The sequence below is a fragment of the Podarcis cretensis genome (assembly GCF_951804945.1).
Source record: "Podarcis cretensis genome assembly, chromosome: 1".
NCBI classification, from domain to species: domain Eukaryota; kingdom Metazoa; phylum Chordata; class Lepidosauria; order Squamata; family Lacertidae; genus Podarcis; species Podarcis cretensis.
This window is the reverse complement of record NC_137170.1, coordinates 66711674-66731838: the sequence shown is the minus strand read 5'-3', so window position 1 is coordinate 66731838 and position 20165 is coordinate 66711674. Positions and strand designations below refer to the sequence as shown.

Sequence of the window (20165 nt, the reverse complement as noted above, 5' to 3'; positions counted from 1 at the left end):
CCTGCCCCCGATCCCACCCCCAATTGCACAAGGCCGGCTGGAAAAGTGTTGCTTTTAGGAACGCACAGGGGTGACCTAATTTGGGCCGGCCGATGGAATCCCCCCTTCCCAGCCAGTCAGGAGTGCGGTCGCAAATGATTGATCTCCCGTGCCCTTCCAAGATATTACGCCTCTTGCCATTGGACGGGAGCGTCTCTGTGGGCGGCGCCGAGAAGAGGCCGCTGGGCCGCCACGTTTGCAAGGCGGATCGGGTTTCTCCGTCGGGAGCCTGCAGAGAAAGAGAGCGGGAGGGGACGGGTTGCAACGTGGAAAAGGTCCCGGAGGAAGTTCCCGACTCCGACGTGGTGTGGGTTTGCTGGTGGCTTTGCGCGAAATGGATATCCTAGACCTATGTATGTTTGCATGGGAGGCAGTGAGTTCAAGAGGACTTGTTGCCCAGTAAACATGTACAAGATCGGTAGTTCAGCAATATTTGGAGAGCCAGAGGCCCCCCATACCTGCTCTAGAGAACCACTGACAGTGCTGGGTTAGAAAGACAATTTGCCTGGCCTGGTATAAAGCCATGTTAAGCCCATGACCTCCCACTGCCTAATCCGCGTTGCTACATTCCTCTTCCCACTTGCTATGGAGTGAGCCCCACGGAGCTCAATGGGACTTTCTTCTGAGTAGACTTGTATGGCATTTTACTGCTAATTAACAAAGTTAGGCAAAAAGATTGCTGTCCTTCAGTATCCATCCCCAACACATAAGCACTGGTTTGCCAGTTGCAAACCGAATGCAAATTGCAAGAAAGCTTCCTTGTTCAGAAATTTGCCTGAGTTTACATGCACAGGAAGATTGGCTAGACTGAATTAAGCAATGACAGAAGGGTTTTTCATAGACGCTTATGCAGCAATGAAGTCACTGTATTGTCTTGTAGATAGTCCCCTTTTGTTCTTTTCTTCTTTAAAACACAGTAAATCACTGGCTTCCAGAGCACAGGCAAATTCTGGGCTCTGAAGAAAGGAAATATACAGTGTGTATTAGTATATGGAAGGCTTATTTTCATAGGAGGTTAGAGTTGGGAGTTACCTTAGAAGTCTTGTACTCCAGGCCCCCCTCCCCAAGTTGGTGTCTTGCAACTATAGAATTTGTGGCAGATGGCTACCTTCTTAAATACTTCCAAGCCAAGGAGAGCTAGTCACTTCCTCAGGGAGTGTTTCACTGCTGTGCAGCTCTCCCCATTCTTCCTGTCATTTCTCCTAAGGTTTAGGAGTTAGGAAACTAAAAAAAAAGATCTGCAGCAGTTAAGGATGGTTTAAATGTGCTGCTCTGTTGCATGCGAACCAGATGCAGAAAGTTCATGTAGGCCAACCCTCTTTCAATGCAAAAAAAAATACAGTATCCTGGTAGATTGGACTTCCAACAGCCACAGCTTAAATTGGGGGGGTGGGGGGAACCTTTGGCCCTTCAGGTGTTGCTGAACTGCAGCTCCCATCATCCCTGGCATTGGCCATGCTTGTCAGGGCTGATGGGAGTTGGAGTTCAGCAGCATCGGGAAGGCCAAATATTTATCACACCCGGCATAAAACATCTGAAACAGCCTGTTCCACTGTCACGTAGTTTGTATCATCTGGAATGTCTTCCTTATGTTTGGTCTCAGTCACTGGATATTCAAGTCCTACCCTCTGGAGTGACAGAAAACAAGTTTGCTCCATCATCTATGTGACAATGGTTCACATATTTGAAGACGGTTGTCACATTGCCTCTTCATTGTCCTCTCCAGCATTCCCAGGTGGAATTTTAATTCCACTTCCATCTAATTGTAGAAGAGCAATGTTTCGGCAGGGCAATCTAGCACTGAAGCAACCATAGTAATTGGTGCTTTTTCAAATACTTTAATGAATATGCTTTCGCACAATGTTGGCTGCGAGATATTCATAGCAGTTAAATTGTAAATATTGTTCACCCATGTTCAGTGAAAAAAATCCTTTTCCTAATCTACAGTTCTGCTAAATGACTCATCTGAGTTGCATGCACACGCAAGTGTTGCGTAAAACATTTCAAAAAATTGGTCTGCAACATAGGCTGCAATTTTGGTGGTGATAGGCTGAAGCAGCCGTCAGAAAATGGAGACGTATATAAACTTTTAATGGGAAACTGGTGTATTTAAGAGTTTATGGGGCGGAAAACAGTGCCGATAAGAGAGTATTGCTTACTTTTTGAAACTTTTCTCCTTCTGTTTCTAACTATATTTATTTCCCATCCTTTTAATATCCCCACTTATTTGCTTCTTCTTTCCTGATGGGTTTAGTGAAAACAAGGCATTTTATGGTTGACACTGAACAATGTTTTGTGTTTTCTGTACCCAGAACTGTTTTCTTACAGGATGGAGATCAGGAAATTATAACCAAGAGTTCAAAAATCTGCTTACAAAAATGTGCAGGTGGAGCAGATTCGTAAGATTGCAGAAGCAGATGCATGCAACCACCAGAAACCTAAAACAGAATATTACTCTGCCTAATGGTGGGGTTTGCTTTACCGACTAACATATTTGCATAACTGCAGAATAGATCTTCTGATCACATAGGTCGCAATCAATGATGGAAGAAGCAGCCTGCTTTCTATTACAATACCTCTAACTGATCTACTTCCATGGTATCAGGAACCACATTCTTCTCAGTCTCCTTCTCCTATTTCCCTAATTAAGAACACTGGTTAGAAAGGAAGTGACGCAGGTAGTGCTGGCTGGTCCATTAAAGCAAATGGAGCACTGTCCCAGCCATCTCATTCTTCCCTCAGCCAGCCCCCGCCAGCGGTGAAGCTACCTGCTCCATCACCGGGGGCGGCATACATCCAGGGCATGGCTGGCATGTGCCCCAGGGGGCGTGGCGCGCATCGGGGGGGGGGGTTGCGCGGCAAGCAGCGGGCGTCCCGGGGATGGGGGACAGGGGTGGCTGCGATGGCACCCCCCAGATGGCACCTGGGGCGGACCACCCCCCACCTTCGTCCACCAGTGGCCCCTGCCTACCTCCTTTCTCACTTGCAACTGACCCAGGGAGCAGCACACCCTGTCCCCTTCCTCCTCCTCCTCCTCAGTGTTGCCCTGTAGAACGCAGCATGAGAGGAGGATGGGGGCAAAAGTAGAATTAGCTGGCTCTGTCCTTGGCTCTGGCTCCACCTATTGTTGGGCTCCCAGCCTTCCGCCCCACCAGTCTCAATGGGCACCAGTCTCCACTGAGAAAGGTGTGAGCCATGAGCAAGCACATGTTGTGTGTTCTCTTTAACAAAAGCTGAGCATTCACAATTCTGTTCGATTTTGAGACTGGAAGGAACATTTCAACCCTTCTAGCCAGACAGCAGGAATTGACATTGGGAGGTCACTATTGCTGCACTTTCACATGCTGCCAGGAGTTGCCTGCCTTTCCTTAGTCCACAGATTCTACCATAACAGTTAAGAGTGGCAGTCCAAAAGGAACTGCTCAGAAGCAACTTTGGGCCCAGAGCCAGCAGCATCATCTCTGCCATCGCTGCTTCACCAACTCCATCTCTCAAGAGCACAGCCAGAGGCAGGTTGCTGCTGCTGCTTCCCTGTGAGAATCCAAGCTCCCCAAAATACTGCATGTTAATAGCAGAAAGATGCATTGAGGGTATAGCAAGATGTATGAAAATTGGCTTGCAAAGATTGGTACATTTGGACCTGGAAATGTCACAGGAACCTGAGAGCCAGGGCGCTGTAGTGGTTAGCTTTACTGGAACTTCCTCCCAACTGAAATAGTGTAATCCTTCATGCAGGCTATATTTAGGTGACAGGTGAAAGTCTATTTATTTGTCCAAGCTACTGAAAGCTACTGTTGTTGATGCTGGTTGTAGTTGAGGCATAATGTTGCAGTTGTGTTTTATTATATGCACAACATATATTTACATACTGTTTATAATGTATGTTGTGTTGTAAGCCACCCTTTGCTCTGATCTGGAGGAATGGAGAGTATAAAAACTCATAAAAAATAAATAAACCATTAAGAGTGCATGACAATGGTGCAGTCACTATCTAACTTACCTCACAGAGTTCTTGTGAGAATAAAGTGAGAAGTGGGGGAAGAAAGAATGTACAGTGTCTTCAGCTCCTTAGAGTAAAGATGGGATATAATTGAATTGAATAATTAGTGAATTTTCATGAAAATCTGTATTTGGTTCTCAGATTGAATCCTTGGAGAAATTATGGGATAGAAATAATGGCAACAGTGATGAGGATAATTAATAGAGCTTCTATCCCACCCTTTGCCTAGGGTGCCAAAACAGCAAAACAAACATAAAATAGTGGCTTTCAACTAGTGTGCCGTGGCACCCTGGGGTGCCTTGAATGATAGGGTTGCCGCGGGCAACACTGGCCTCTGTCCCTCTTTCCTTCCCTCTCTCCTCTGATGCCCTCTTGCATCTCTGCCTCCCAAAGGCTTGCACAGCTGTTTGTTGCAGCGGCCCTGGCTATAAGCTCCCCAGGCAAATGGTGCCTCTGGGGCTGGCCAGGGGATGCTTCCCAGGCTCCTGTGGGGCAGTGTGAGGAGGCACCTCTCTTTGGGGCAGGGGGGACATCTCAGAGACCAGGGGTGGCAGCTGTGGCTGCCCAGAGGAGAGGGAAAAGGAGAGGAGGCTGAGGGAATACTCCACAAGGGAGGGTGTTTGGGAAAGGGTGAGAGGCTGCCAGCTCTGCAGGCAAGGGGTGACATGACTGGGCTCCTGAGCCCCACAGGGGTTTTGCAGAAAGAATGTAGTTAGTCTAGGGAGTCATAGACTCAAAAAGGTTGAAAACCTCTGACCTAAAACATTAAGCACCTCTAAAAACAGCTACATACAATCACAGCTAATAATTTCAAGGTTGCCAGGACCCGTATCTTTTAACCAACAAACGCCTGGATGAACCAGAATGTTTCTAAATTCTACTCAAATGTTGATGTTCTGAGGGACATACACACATCTCACCACCAAGAAGGCCCTATCACATATCAGTACCAATCAGGAAGCATCCAGTGGCAGCAGCACCAACATGGCCTCCCCTGCTGATCACAAAGTCAAAATGGTTGATATTGGGAGAAGCCCTCTTTTAAGCACTTTGGTCTCAATCTGTTTAGAGCTTTGTATCCCAGGGTGTGCAAAGGTCCATCATGCCCCTTTGCTGACATCTTTTTGCCGCCTCATAGAGACTTGCCTTTCTCCCTCAGGCCTTTGATGGAGTAAGCAGAATCTGTTGTTTTGTTAATGTGCTGCCAAAGCCTCCTATGACTGTTTTGGGAGTGAGGGCTGTGTTCTGAATGTTACATGGAAATGTTATTGTTTTCTATGAAAATTTCTCCATGGTTTTAAATGTAAGTCACTTGGAGATCTTTTAAGTGTAATAAGTGTAATAAATAATAATAGTATTAGCACCAGTGGGTTCGGTAGCTCACCAGTGCAGCATTTTATAGCAAAATACAGGCCTGGACCAGAATGCAAGTTAGGAGCTCAGGTTTCAGAACCAAGGCTGAAGCTTCTGGAAGGATAAGGACCTGGTGGCATATATGGGTGTGTGGTTCATTTAGTTTCCACTTTACATTGATTGAAACGGAACTGAAGGCAAGTCTTTGTACTTGGTGCTATGTGAGGTTGCCTAGTCTCTACACGACTTTTTGTGTCATTTTCATTGACAAGACGAACAGGGAGGAGCTTGCCAGCCCATCACTAACCTCCCAAAAGTTTAATTGCATGCAACATTTAGCAAAAGAGACATACTTTACCAGAGATCTTTAAAATTACCTCCAGTTGAAGCGTGTCAAAAAGCTGCTAAGTTTGATAAATAAAGATGGATGTAAATGAGTTTTGCTACTTTGCCTCCTTCTTGCCGTTTCTGCCTGGGTGGTTGCTTCCCTCTGCTAGTTTATTTTATGCCATAATGTTCAAGGAAACGTTGCATTTATCACAGACAGCAGACACCTGCAGAGAGAAATGGTTCTGTCATTAATAATAATTGTAAAACCAATCATATGACAAAATCTTTTCCTTGGTCTCAGCCTTTCCCTCATGAAAGCAGACATTAAACCCTCTCCAGGCCCCTCCAACCTACTCAAATGCTCAGACCAAGGGTGAAATTCACAGCACCCAACAAGGAAGGGGGCTTTCAAGACGGGGAGTCAGAAAACGCGGGAGGGAATTGTCTTTGGGACCCATCGAGACCTTGGCTGCACTCAGCTATTTGTGCTTGCAAACTAGAAAACTGAAGAAAGAAGCATAAACCTCTGGTTTTGCTTTAAATTTGATCTGCTGATGACCTGGGCTCCAATCGTAACTCCGCCATTGATTGGGCAAGTCATTTTCTGTCAGCCTCCATTCCCCATTTCGAAACTAGAAATAATAATGACCTATCTCACAGAGTTCTTGCAGGGGCTTTTTTGTCTCCCAATTGTTATTCTAACTAAGGCTCAATTGTCTGCTTCAGTATAATAATTCCTGCCCAGATTCTTGGCCTAGCAACCCTGGATTGGTAGTTTGGGACTGGAAGCCAAGAATACACTAAAGTGTAAATTCCGCACTTGAATTCATTGACTCCCTTATTTTGGGTTTCTACATTTTATTTGAGTGGACATTGCAAACAAATAATAAACAAGGGGGCAGGGAAGCCCTCTAAAAACACAGCCATAATGTCTATTTTAATGGAGAGACAGTGCTTCTAAGAGACAAGCGCAATTGAAGTAGGCAGCTCAACTGAATTGTGTCTAATGCCACATTCAGAATCTTTGTCCTTCAACTTTCTAAAATTCTAGCTTGACTGTTAGAGATGCAAAACTTTAATTAGACAAAAAAAAGGGCATGCTCATGAGATGAGGCAAATCATCAAAAGGGCTTCCGACAGCAGCATATGAAAAGCCAGAGATTTGTTTCGAGAATGTTCATACAATGCCTTGTACATTTAACTCTTGTTAGCACACATTCAGGTTTGCTAAGTTTTGTATAAGATTGGCATTTAATTCAGTTAAGCAGATGGTGACGGAAGTCACTGTATTAAATGCCTCCATTTCTGTATCTGCGTACGCACACACAACCTGATAGTTGAATCTGTAAATTATCAGTCAGCAATTTCTAGTTATTGTTGTGTTGTATCAGCCAACCAGACTTGATTAAATCCCACGTAGAGTTAACCAAGACCACAAAAGCTAAACTTAAAACATATTAGCAAACAACAGAGCTGTGAAGTGAGACGAAGATTATGATGATATACTGAGTAATTGGATACCTATAGTACACTTTTGTAAATGTCAGTGAACTAGACCGTCTAATGCCTTACCACTGAGGTAGCGTTAGTGGTCACATTAAGCACAGGTTTTCTGAAAATATAAGTGCCAAATTACTTTTTAGTTTGCAAAATGGAATTGTATATGAAATAAACATTACACTGAGGCCGATTTGTGACAGAAAACTCTTTATGTCAAACACAGTTAGCGTAGCAGTGTTGATGGGCCTTCTTTAAGGTCCTAAGATTTCATGCGCCAACCATAAATAATTATTTAACAACTAATAGGGCAAGGCCAAGAATATAATAGCTTTTATGTTGAAATTAACATCAAGTGATCTGTAGACATCTGCTCGGCAAGCCAAATGTAGTCTTCATGTTGCATGTTTTGCCTCACTGCCTCAAAATAACAAGCAGCCTTTCTATTTGGAGGGGCACTTTTCCTTGTTAAAAATAAAGTGGGGGTCGGGGGAGGAAGCCTACTGAAAGAAAATTGCTTACACTTTAAGGATTGAGAGTGTGGTGAGCATTAAACAGCCCTGTAAATTTAAATAATGTGAAATGTAAAAAGTTCAGCTTTGCAGATGCTTTTCTTTCCTGATGTATGTACAGAGCTATTTCAAGAACAATAGGGAGATTTTGCTTGTCATTTTTCTCGCGCAGGTGAGGATGTTCAACAATACAGTCGAAGGGTAGGACAGTGTAAATCTACCTCAGTGAATTTAGGTCTCCCCTCCCTCAAGAAGGTCAAAGATGTTGGTAAGTAAGAGAAAAGCCTTGAATCCGAAATATGAAATGGTTATCTTTTTTCAGAGGACTCATTCCCCTTTCCTTAAACTGGAAAGTCCTTAATATTTGTGAGCAGTAAGACATGTTTCATTTTATTTAAAAGTAGCTACCTTTGCGGGGGTGGGGGAGCAGTTTTCATTGGGGTAGTGGCACTGGGGAAAGGATTGTTTCACCTTTTCCCTTTGTGCAATTTCTCTGATCTAACTTATCTCTGTAGGTGTCCACAGCAATAATAATAATAATAATAATAATAATAATAATAATAATAATATTAATAATAAAATAAATAAATAAATAAATAAATAAATAAATAAATATCAGGCACAGAAGCTGATAGCAGCCTCAGGAGGAGGGATTTGGATCAGAGAAGCAGTTCTGTGGAGAATAGTTAAACATCCCCCCTCTCGTTGTTGTTGCTTTATTAAAATGGAGCACTGCCCCAGCCACCTCAGTCTGCCTTCAGCCAGCCCCCACCTGCCTCCTTTCTCACTTGCAACTGGTCCAGGGAGTGGCACAGCCTGTCCTCTTCCTCCTCTTTCTCCTCCTCAGTCTCAGTGTTACACCCTGCCTTCCATTTTAATTCTCCTTCCACTTTCATTTCGTGTAGTCCTGCGTTTTGGAGTTGAAGGTTTGAAAGGTATATTATCAGAAGCATCCATCACCCACCACTTAGGAACTTTCTGCCAGGTAAGAACAACAACATACATGCTTTGTCTCACAGCACTCATCCACACCTCCGTTTGCCCTGCCTCTTTCCCCCAGGGAAACCCACAGTTTACCGCTGAAATCGGACCAAACAGCAATCAGGTTTTCGGGGGGGGGGGATTTCCTCTAATTCAGCAGTAAATAGCACATTTTCCGGGGGAAAGCTGTGGGGCAAATGCAAAACCACTCAAACCCATTCCTAGAAAGCACAGGACAAGGCAGCAGTGGCAGGTATGGCAGCAGTGGCAGTGGCAGGGCAGCACTTCCCATTTCAACGTGAGCGATGAAACAGGACACAGAACAAGAAGAAGATACATTTAATGAAGATTGGAAAGTGTTTATTGACTATATGGGTGAAAATTGTGTACATTTGAAAACGTTGGCAGCATTAAGATAAATTCCACAGTGTAAATAAGTTTTGATGGATGTAATAATGGAATACTGAATGGTTTAGTTCATGTAAAATATGCAGGGATTTATGTTATGTAAAATGAAGCATGGAAAGAGAAGAAGGGAAGTCATTGATATTTTAAGGTTGTTTAAAAGAATATTCTAAAATGTAAAATAGAAAAACTTAATAATTAGAGAGAGAGAGAGAGAGAGAATATGTTTTATATATATATATGCCGATTTTCCCCATTTCTAGTTTTCAAAACTGGGCAGGGGTTTAAGACTCAATGTCAGCATGCAGTTCATGCTTGTCATAATTGTATTACATTCATACTTCAAGTTGCGTTTGCTTCAGGTTACGAACGTGGCAAACTTGGAAGTGTTTACTTCCGGGTTTGCCACTTGGCGCATGCACAGGAGCACTCTATCATGTCACACGCATGTGCAGAAGTGGTGCTCTACTTACGGACTTTTTGGGGTGCAAATGGCACCCCGGAATGGATTGCTTCCGTAAGTAGAGGTACCACTGTATCTTATTTTCACTCTGAGGAAAATAGAAAATAAAAAATACAACCATACAGCTGGAGAAACCAAAACTACCAGCTAGTAGCCTACCTACTACCCCAAGACAAGTGCACCCATTCCCAGCTCCCAGCCTAGAGATCAGTGCAAAGATTCCAGACTGCATATGCACATTTTTTGTTGGCGTCCATCTGTCTCAAGACACAATGGAGTAAGCCTCCAGGGGTGAAGTCAGAGTGCTGCATTGGCAGTACCAAAGTCATCTCCTTGGGATGCAAGCCTGGACACTGTGTTTGGAGATCCTGGGCTGTCCACACAAGAAGATCCTCCTCTCGGCCTCACTGATTTGGTCCAAAGGAAAGCAGTGGAATACATTTGGCACTAGCTTGGCTGCAGGAGTTGCTGGAAGGAGGTGTAGAAGGCACCGTCCAACCATCTTAGGGACTCCACTCCAGATTTGTTTACTCCTTAGCCTTTTCTTCTCCTGAAGATGTCCCACAAGACAGCGGGTAGTATGTTGCAAAGTATGTGCACATAGATACTTTGTTAAATGTGCAAAACTAAAACAGGGCCCTACGACAGATAATACTGGTGATCATAAATTCATGGCAGAAGTCAGAGCGAGCAAATCGCGGGAAGGGAAAATATGTATAAGCAACATGACAGAGAAGAGATTGAAAGAGAGAGACAAGTACTGTTTCAATGTCCAAAAAATGAGGAAGTGCAAGAAAAAAACATTAGATCATGAGAGATTTATCATCAAAAGCAGCAAGACAAAATCATACTTGACACTGGAGAGCCCTGACAGGCATCAGAAAAAGTGCTACTGGAAAATCCACCAATGGGCCAGGATTGGAGTTTTAAAAAAACGACAAGAGACAAAGTGGGATGGGATGGGATGGATGGAGGCTGGAGGAGTAATAACAGTATGGGGACATTTCCAGACAGAGTGAGTAATATACAAGAAAAATGAAACACTCCTTTGGATCTGTACCTTTCCTTTTACTTTTGTAATCCTTACTTCATAAAGTAAAGTAATCACTGGCTGAGATTCATTCAGCATTTCTGTTTTCAACAGAGACAGGGCAGATGCTCTGGAGCTGCCTTCACCAACTTTGTGTCCTCAAGATGTTTTGGACTACAGTCCCCATCAGATACAGCCAGCAGGACCATCTGTAAGTCACAGGTTAGCAAAGGCTGGAGTCTCACAAACAGGGCAACATGCAGACAGCTTACCACTGATTATCCTTCCTTCTGTTTTCCTTGAACTTGTGTAATGGACTTTCTCCCCTTTATCACTCCTTAGGACATCTCTTCCCTCCTTGCTGTTCTGCCCTCCAACAACTGCACTGCCTTCCACTTTCTACCTTTCAAAAATCATGTTTTTATCCTCTTTCGTCAGCTTGTGAACAGACTGACCTTGGATTGGTGTGGGTTTGTATTTGTCATTCCCGCCCCCTAAACCTGATTTCTTAGATTTAATTTTATGTGCCATGTCCTGAGCTTAGGAACCATGATCTGTTTTTGCTGAAAGCGCACCTTGCAGTGTTTAACACAAAGTTCTTAGCACTGCTGCAAAGGCGCAAGCCAGACCTGTGAGAAGAGGGCAAAGAGCAACCCATGAAGATCCTTCAGAACCATACACCATGCTAAGTACCAATAGGAAGGTACGCTCATTGGAGAGATAGATTGAGAAGCAAGAACTGTGTGCATTGAGAATCTTTAAAAAGTAGCAGCAGTGATGAAGGCCGTAGGGAGACAGCTGGAAAGTATGAAGGAATGGAGAATTTGAAGAAGGAGGGAGAACAAACAGCAGTCATAGGTATCAAAGGACTGTGTGGGAGGAGGAGTCGGTAGCAGCAGAGGCCTGCTGCTCTGGCGGGAAGGTAAACGGCGTTTCCGTGCACTGCTCTGGTTCGCCAGAAGCGGCTTAGTCATGCTGGCCACATGACCCGGAAGCTGTACGCCGGCTCCCTCGGCCAATAAAGAGAGATGAGCACCACAACCCCAGAGTCATCCGCAATTGGACCCTTTACCTTTACCTTTAGCATGGCTGCATCTTCATAAGTAAGAATATATCTATGTGATTTCTTGGGCTCATAATCCTCTAGCACAGTGGTGGCCAAACTTGGCCCTCCAGCTGTTTTGGGACTACAATTCTCATCATCCCTGGCCACTAGTCCTGTTAGCTAGGGGTGAAGGGAGTTGTAGTCCAAAAATAGCTGGAGGGCCAAGTTTGGCCACTACTGCTCTAGCATGTAGGCTACCAACCACACTGCATATTGAAAGCAAATTTCAGCATTTTTTTTTAATGAAATATTCTCATTTTTCTGTTTTTCCCCAGAAAAAGGGGAAGACACCATAATAAGCAGAAGCACTGGATTGCTCTGCCTCATTTCCATATTTGAGCTTGCCAATCCTTTTGGGTCTCTTTGACTGACATTCTCCTAAATCCATATAAAAGTAACTAAAGAGATGCCAAACACCTAAATATCATGGCACAGCAATAAGACACAGATGGGTCTTCTTTGAATATATGAAGCACAATTCTGTGTAGAGCTATGCAGCTGTAATGTGGCTTACTTCCAGATAAGGGTGCATAGGGTTGTAGCCTAAACCACTCTTATTTAAATATATGCTATACTCTGACCTTTAAGAGATTTTTGCCTTAATTTTAGCATTTTGGACCTGTATCCTCTTTTTAAAAAGAAACATTTACCTGGAGGCTAAAATTACTATACATAAATACAAATTGCAAAGGCCAGTTATTCTCAACTATTGACAGCTGCTGCAGCTCCACCTGCTGGAGGAAATGTAAAAGAACAACTTCTACTGTTCGTTTTGGATGTTTTAGGGAGCAAAAGATACTATCAAGCAATCACTTTTTATGAAGTTATTCCTTCAAGGTTTTTCAGTCTCTCCCTTCTGCATAAACATGGTAAGTCCCTTGACTATATTTAATATAAAAAAATTATTTGGAGGTGGAAACATATCTGATATATATACACACTCCTATAACATCTTCAAGTGTGTAATTAACAAGCTATATTTGCAATTGTGTCAATTCACTTGAATGCATTGTACAAATCAGAACAAATTAAAACAATTTTTGTGTCTGGAGAGAGCGCTTCTAACTATGTGTTCCTCAAGGGCCCAACTCTGCACTTCATGAAAATATGTGGAACCAAACACCACCCCCTGTAGAAAACCCCCAAACAGTTTCCTCAACTGCATTATAACTCTAGTTACCCTAGTTACATCCAGCTTGTGTCCTCAGAAAGCAGTGTAAAATCCCATTTACATCAAAGGGAGCATCCATCCTTTTCAATGGGTTCAGATGAGTGCTACAGATCTGTACCCACATTATCTACACACCTAGAATCCATAGGTACATCTGTATTCCTATTAGCAGAACATATAAATGCCTCTTTCTGTGTACAGATCTCCCTTGTTGCATCAGGTTAATCTGCAATAAGAAAAAAATATATTTCAAAAATGTCTGTGTGCATGATCTTTCACTGCATGGTTAGCTAGGAAGCTGAGACATTAGTTTAAAAGCCAGCTGAGCCTAGAACACGCTGGTGACCTCAATGCCTAATACATAAAAGAGCAAGAATATTTATTAACTTTGTAGGGTTTTCTGATGACAATAGCAATGAATAAAGATTATGAAGTAATTTCAGCATATGCAGTTCAAGCTACATGCTATTCAAGAAAACTTGTATTGATCCGAAACCAATAACAGGAACAAAAGCCCACTGATTACAACTTCATTTCATACATGTGTTATTAGGTCATATGATCAGGATTTTGCTGCCAGACACTTTAAATCAGGCCTGATTAGAACATAATGCATACCCTTACGCTAGATTTGGGGCCGGACAGACTACACAGCAGCAACAGACTTTAGCATGATTATTCTCTCTGCCTTTGTGTCTGCCGGGAACAAGACAGAGCTGATGTTTGTGAGGGCCATTAAGTAACGCAGGAGGAAAATCGTTGGGCAGCTCTGTATCATCTGCCAAGCAGAAGTACCAAGTTAGCCGTGGCAATGCAGGCATTTGTTTAAAGCACATCATTTGGCTCAGGCTACCACAGCATTAAATACAAGCACTTGCAATGTTAACAGGTTTGTACATCATAAAAGAACATTATGTATAAGGGTTAATTGGAACACCTCTTGGTTGGGTCAAAGATTCCAGCACTGCAAGGAATTGGCCAAGGGAATCCTTGCGGTCCTTTCCAACTCTACAATTCTGTGATTCTGCAGTGGTAACATGCACACCAGCTGTCCACTGTATATGGTGCAGTTTCTTGAAATGTGTGGATCCTTTCCATGTGTGGATCCTTATGCAGCAAAAATATCGCCATCTGTGCACAAGAGGGAGGTATCAGGACTTTTGAGGAAACACCAAGGTTTGCAGAATTATAAACATGTTTAGGAAAAAAGCCTGGGGGATCCCAAGATTAGCCTAAGTAGGGCAGAGTAATGGCACACAGCCAGCCGCACACAATGACAGGGGACAGAGGCTGGGCACCTGCAGCAAAAAAAATTGTTGGGCGGGCAGGTGGTGGTGGCCGCGCACGGCAGGAAGTGGAGGATGGGCCCCCACAGCAAAAAGGTTGTGGGTGCCCAGGGTCCCCTAGAGTTGGCACCCTTGTTGGCAGGTATGATGTCCTTGTGGAGTGCTGAACACAATCCTGAAAATTTATTCCCATTAAGATTTAAAATGTAATAAGCGACAGAAGACATGGTGGGTCTCCCATCGACAATAATGTTTTCCAAAAAAACAAATCCAAAAGCAAATAAACTAATTCTGAATTAACTAAACACCAATTACAGTGGTACCTCAGGTTAAGAACTTCATTCGTTCCAGAGGTCCGTTCTTAACCTGAAACTGTTCTTAACCTGAGGTACCACTTTAGCTAATGGGGCCTCCCACTGCCACTGCACTGCCGCCGCACAATTTCTTTCTCATCCTAAAGCAAAGTTCTTAACCCAAGGTACTATTTCTGGGTTAGCAGAGTCTGTAACCTGAAGCATCTTTAACCTGAAGCGTCTGTAACCCGAGGTACCACTTTGCAGCTTTATGAAAGAGACTATAAAAATAAACAGGGAGGGGAGAGCCCACCCTGGGGCACATTCATAGCCTAGCTTAACAAAATAAAAGAAAAGGGGAAACAGAATAATCCAGGATTTCTAATATACCATATAATCAATAATCCAAGAAGCACAGGGTATAGCAACATATGGTATGGAAACAAAATTATATGTATGTAATTTGATACATGATAGAAAATTAATTTATCCTGAAGATTATAGCATCAAGAGGTCCCAGTAAGCCCGGTATTTCACTGCTTTAACCCTTATTTTTGTGCAAAATGTTTGACTGGTTCCCCAACATCTCCAGCAGGGAACTGCTTACTGTGAATTGGTATGTTTAGTGCATGAACACCTCTTAAAGAGAATAAATGAGCCCTGACAGTGGTGTCTGGAGCAAGTTCCACTTGCCAGCACTCCAACTGCTCTTCTTTGCTCAAAACAACAGCAACAAAAAGGCATCAACAACATTGTAATCGTCCTCCTTTAAGAGCCTCTCATCAAGCCTTGCCTCAAGATTTCTTACACTATTTACATTATTCATGAAGGCCTCCATTTAATCAGAATGCTTCAAACTTTTTAAAGTTTCTATATTTGAATATCTGTCTCTTGGCGTATGCGCTCATTCAACAATGGAACTTTGGCTTGCTTGCTTTTCCGTGATATAAATCACCCTTTATTCACACACAGACATGCTATTCTTTCTCCCTTTTTAGCATTTAGAATATGTATGATGACTCCAAACAAATGCAAGCTGCAGAAGTCATTGGGTTGTGTATGTGTCTTTTAAAGCAATAAAGCAGCAATGTAAAAGCTCCCCTGCACTCCCTCATTCAAAACACGGACTTCATATAAAAGAGCCTTGAACAGAAGCTAGAATAATAAGTTAAGAATCACTTGCTCTCTGGGAGTACTTTTTCATCCCCGAGTTTGTCTTCCAGTGCTTTTATGATCTAAAATGTACTTTGCTAAATGATAAAGAACTGAGATGGGAAGATGTGTGTGTGTGTCTGTTCCAGAGGCCAAATGGCTATAGAAAAATGTCCCTTTACATTGCCAGGAACCACCATTAATGCATGGGCAGCATCACTTAGCTCAATATCGAAAAGGATGGGAGTAGTCTTCCTAGGGAGAGGGAGGGATAGCTTCTGGGGAAGATTCTAGTCCTCAACAGAAAAGGGGAAGGAGGCATCACTTTCATCATTGTTATTTTCAGCAGATTGACTCTTAATTGATGGGTATTTCTGAGCTTGGAAGGGAATTCTCCAAATAAGTCCAATATTCTTATGTGAATTTCTCTGCCTGAAAAGAGTGAGTCCAGTCTAAATCAAGATATGTAGAGTTCAGCAATGACCCCACCCCCTCCAAGTGTCCTGATTTTCCAAGGACAGTCCCAGAATTATGAAAGCCATCCTGGCCTCTGATTTGATCCTGGAATGTCCCTATTTGCCCTGCTAGTGCTGCTGCCACTGAGCTCAGGGAGGAGGACGAGCCGGCACTTGTCCTGAGTGACAGCGGCAAGGAAGCGTCCTGTTGTGTCTCCAAGGCTTTTCGAGGGCCACTGCTGCCACCTTTCTCTCTTGGGCAGCTTACAGTGGCTGCTGGAGAGCAGGCAAGGAAGAGGAGAAGCTGCCACCGCTGAGGCCCAGCCTCGTGTGGTGCACCACCTCTGAAGGGCAGGCAGAGGACAGGGATACCCTGGGCGGGAAGAAAGGGGAAGCTGAGCACAGCACAAGGAGTCCTTATTTTTAAAAAATCTTTCCCCTTTCTAAAATTTATTTATTGGTATGTGTTTATCTTTTTGTAAATCTAGCAAAGAATAAAAGCCAGGATTGATTTCTGTGATTGTGGGGTGTCCCACTTAAAATGGGACAGTTGGGGGGTATGAGCTTAGTACAGTGGTACCTCGGGTTAAGAACTTAATTCATTCCGGAGGTCCGTTCTTAACCTGAAACTGTTCTTAACCTGAAGCACCACTTTAGATAATGGGGCCTCCTGCTGCTGCCGCTGCGCTATTTCTGTTCTCATTCTGAAGCAAAGTTCTTAACCCGAGGTACTATTTCTGGGTTAGTGGAGTCTGTAACCTGAAGTGTATGTAACCTGAAGAATATGTAACCCGACGTACCACTGTATGGCATAAGCCCTGAAAAAAGGGTGTTCCACAGGCGGGGAGGGGGGCTTGATGTTTAAGCTGTCAAAAAGGATGATGTGACTGAAACACTATTTTAAAGGCTTGTTTTCCTTCTGTCAGACTTAGGCCGACTCAGCCAGTGGTAGCCACACTGCTGAATAGAGTTTGGCTCTAGTGTAACTTTATACTTCCTTAACATACACCTTGTTTTACACTAGCTCCTTGTGTATAGGGTTGGTCCCTTAAATATTAGATGTGTGCTAATAATCTTCAGCATTATTCTCCTGAACTAAAAACAAGGAAGCTCCTCATCAGCCTTCTATCCAGAAATGTTCATATGTATTTCTATTTTCTTTTTAAATACTGAACATAAACAGTAAAAAAAAAGAGGGGAGAAAAAAAGAAAACTCTGCCTGGAGGAAATGTCCTTGGCGTTTGGAATATGACTTGGTAATTTATTCAAATAAAGGCGTGTAGTCATTTTGAATTAGCACATTGTAGAACCTCCTGATAAAATAAAGTCAGTTTAAATTTTAAACAACCTTTAATATTTGTAGAAGTAAATATCCTTTAATTTATCAGCAATTTAGAAGTAATGGGAATTGTCAGAAATTTTAATTCCTCACAATTTAGTTCACTCACAGTGCTTGTCAAACAGTCAAGTGATAGGACGTAAAAGTACTGCTAATTGTTTCAGCACAAGACAGTCCTTCAAAGGTATGGAAGGGAATGTGCAGACACTAATGAAATTTTATTATCAGAACATAGAATTAGAATTGTGGGAAGAGACAATGGTGTCAGGGACTTGCCGTTAGAATGTTAAGTTCTTGAAGTCTCCAAAACCGCTTCTGGAAGACGTTAAATAACTAGGACTACAGACTTCAGAATAATCTCCCATGACAATTGACTTGTCACAGTTTATCAAAAGAACAAACCAGAACAAGGCTTGCTATATTTTTCAGGCTATTAACCTGAATGTCGTACAATGTGGTCAGCAACCCATGAGTTGCTCATGTGATAGGCATGTATTTTTGTACATTATGCACATGGAAAAGCTCAGGAGTGTAACACAGTCTGCCAATCTGTAAACACACACTCCTGTATCACATTACCAAACCTCAGCTGTCTATTCAAATTGGATTCATTTGTGAAAAGCAGGCATAATTCATTCTCTCTCTCTCTCTCTCTCTCTCTCTCTCTCTCTCTCTCTTGATGGAGCCTTTGAAATTCTTACCTGGATCCCATCTGCAAATGGAAAGACTCCTGTTGTTCATGGAGATGACCAAGACCCATGAAAGGATCTCAGCAGAAGTGGGAAGGCCATTTTAGTTTATTCCTCCTTACCCTCGCATCTCGCTATGCTACCCGTTGTGCTGCTCCAAAGGGCCACCCCAACCCTCCAGAGCAGATTTAGAAGGGGCAAAAGGGACTGCAAAGGAAAAAGGGGATCAGTGAAAATCACCTCTCCCTTCTGCTGGTGGGAGCATGAGCTGAGTGAAACTTCCAGAAGCCTAGTTAAGACCCCAGTATTTCTTTCTTTCCATCCTTCAATTTTTGCTTTGAAAATAATGACACAGGCCATGTTCGTATTCTCTGCAGTGAAATTGGAAAGGTTTATTGCCATACACCCATTCCATACATTCAATCACAGAAGACAAGGTATTATTTTATCGATGGATCGATCTAAACAGCCTTCCACACATGTCACAAGGCAATGTGCAAAATATAGAGAAGTATTTTTTTAAGCTACATTCATTCATGAGCAACTTATAGAGGCTGTGTGCCAGTGGTTGAGCAGGATCAGAGGAATAAAGTAGGTGGGGCCAGGTGGAAAAAAAGGACAGAGCAACTCATGTGACTTACCTTTGTACAGTAGGCTACATCCCAGCTACTAAAAATTCAAAGGACTCTCTCTCTCTCTCTCTCTCTCTCTCTCTCTCTCTCTCTCACACACACACACACACACACACATCTCTGTATCCTCTGTCCAGGCAAACAATAGGTGTTATTGTAGTTCAAGAACACATTTTAGCTCAGGTAAAGGGTGTGGCACAGGGAGGGGTGACCTCAGAGTCCTGGGGCTAGCTAAACAAAATGCGGTTTGATACCATTGGTTTCTGGGCCTGAGTTTTGTAATCCCTGCTATAAAATTAGGTTAAAGGGAAACTGTTGCCATACATTTACAAGTTCTGAAAGTCATGTGGGTTCTCCAAGTGATACTGGAAAAGATACATTTTTTATTCTCTTTGGCATGAATTATTTCCCCCTCCTCTCCCCTCTTTTAAAAATGTGTTTGGATCTTAGGAATGGAAGGAGCTTCTAATTAAGGAAGAAGCGTTATACCCACAGGATGGGTCCTTCCATGAATAGAAGTTTCTTCCATTCACAAAACAAAAGGTTAGGCTCCAATCCATGGTTTTAAAGTGGTTTTACTTTATTTACTGTATCATTTTGGATTGTTGGGAGTGGGGCTTGTTAATTTGTAGTTTCAAAGCACAAAGTTCCACGCTTGAATTCCATCTTGGATGGCCTCTCTTTCCTGACTCCTAAAGGCTGCAACTATGAATTATCTTCCCCCAACTGATCTTAATTTCAGAGATATGCTCTCTACTCTGAGCATAAGCACTCCTGGGAAGAAATAATCAAAGCCCTCTCAACTCCTGGAGTGGAATTAAGCACATCTCTATACCATTGAAATTCAAGGCCTTCTCAAACAGTTCTGTGACAACTATACTTACCTGAATCAATCAGCACATGATGCTCATGACCAGATGCAGATGAAGACCAGAACAAAGAAGGCTTTGTTCTCTGCATTCAGTTGTACGTAGGTAACTATATTGAAATTGCATTGTGCAAAACTATATTAAAATTGTGCCTGAGAAATTGTTAGCTTCTTTCTGTTCCACAAAGGCTGAGCACTTTGGCAATCCCTAGGTCTGCAAGATATTCTCTGTCAGATGAGATTCCAGCTGGGGGTTCTAGGCAAAAGTTTGGATTCTGTCCAGGCAAGCAAAGCGTGTCAACGTTCAGTTTCCAGTAAGTCACAAAAAGACAAAGTTCAAGTTCTGGTAGTACCATGGATAGCTCCAAGAGGCGCTCGAGCTGGAGATTCATACAAGCAGCCTAAACGTTGCTTAAGACACTGACAACCCAGACTGAGACCTGAACTGGGATGCAACCCAGTCTGATTGGTTAACCATGCTTCTCCTTGGATCAACTTCTTTCACTTAAAGAGGCCTCGCCTGCTACAGAAGCCATTGGCTCCAAGGATGCAGGGGAAAATGTGG

General features: G+C 43.0%; 1 protein-coding gene across 2 annotated transcripts; it reads left to right on the top strand.

Moving 5' to 3' along the window:
- The first annotated feature begins 108 nt into the window (after positions 1–108).
- Positions 109–19683, top strand: LOC307215898 (uncharacterized protein). Of its 2 annotated transcripts, XM_079975692.1 has the most exons (4): positions 109–392; positions 7904–7999; positions 12501–12584; positions 15196–15818. In XM_079975692.1, exons 1-4 carry the CDS (start codon positions 374–376, stop codon positions 15291–15293), a joined length of 297 nt encoding a protein of 98 aa, XP_079831818.1. In that variant the 5' UTR covers positions 109–373; the 3' UTR covers positions 15294–15818. The 2 variants fall into 2 exon arrangements, 1 of the variants encoding a protein (XP_079831818.1); XR_013838702.1 differs by lacking the exons at positions 12501–12584; positions 15196–15818 and adding an exon at positions 19475–19683.
- Positions 19684–20165: the final 482 nt, after the last annotated feature.